This window comes from Fulmarus glacialis, unplaced genomic scaffold, assembly GCF_000690835.1.
Source record: "Fulmarus glacialis isolate BGI_N327 unplaced genomic scaffold, ASM69083v1 scaffold32258, whole genome shotgun sequence".
Lineage (NCBI taxonomy): Eukaryota > Metazoa > Chordata > Aves > Procellariiformes > Procellariidae > Fulmarus > Fulmarus glacialis.
The window spans coordinates 3,086-3,320 of record NW_009226857.1 but is presented as its reverse complement, the minus strand read 5'-3'; the positions used below and the strand labels follow the sequence as shown (position 1 = coordinate 3,320).

At 62.6% G+C, this 235-nt stretch overlaps 1 protein-coding gene across 1 annotated transcript in view; it reads left to right on the top strand.

Moving 5' to 3' along the window:
* The window catches only part of FAM214B (family with sequence similarity 214, member B), a 6,372-nt gene that overhangs the window by 4,264 nt on the left and 1,873 nt on the right, over window positions 1–235 (top strand). The window contains 1 exon segment of the mRNA XM_009582951.1: window positions 98–166. Coding sequence (XP_009581246.1) covers window positions 98–166 — 69 coding nt within the window.

The following is a 235-nucleotide window of genomic DNA, read 5'->3' as shown; positions in this document are numbered from 1 at the left end:
CATTCCTGGGGAGGGGGGCTCTCGGCTCTGTGCCGGGTCCCAGCTGGGCTCTCCATGGGCTTTCCCCCTCTCTCACGTGCTCACTATTTTGCCCCAGGGAGTGATTGACTTGGAGGCCTTGGGAAAGAAGGGTTACAGTGTCCCCAAAGCTGGAACCATCCAAGTGGTGAGTCGTCTCCTGGCCTCTGGCAGTGCCATGGGGAGGGGACTGGGTGGGCTCTGGTTGCCCCCTGGG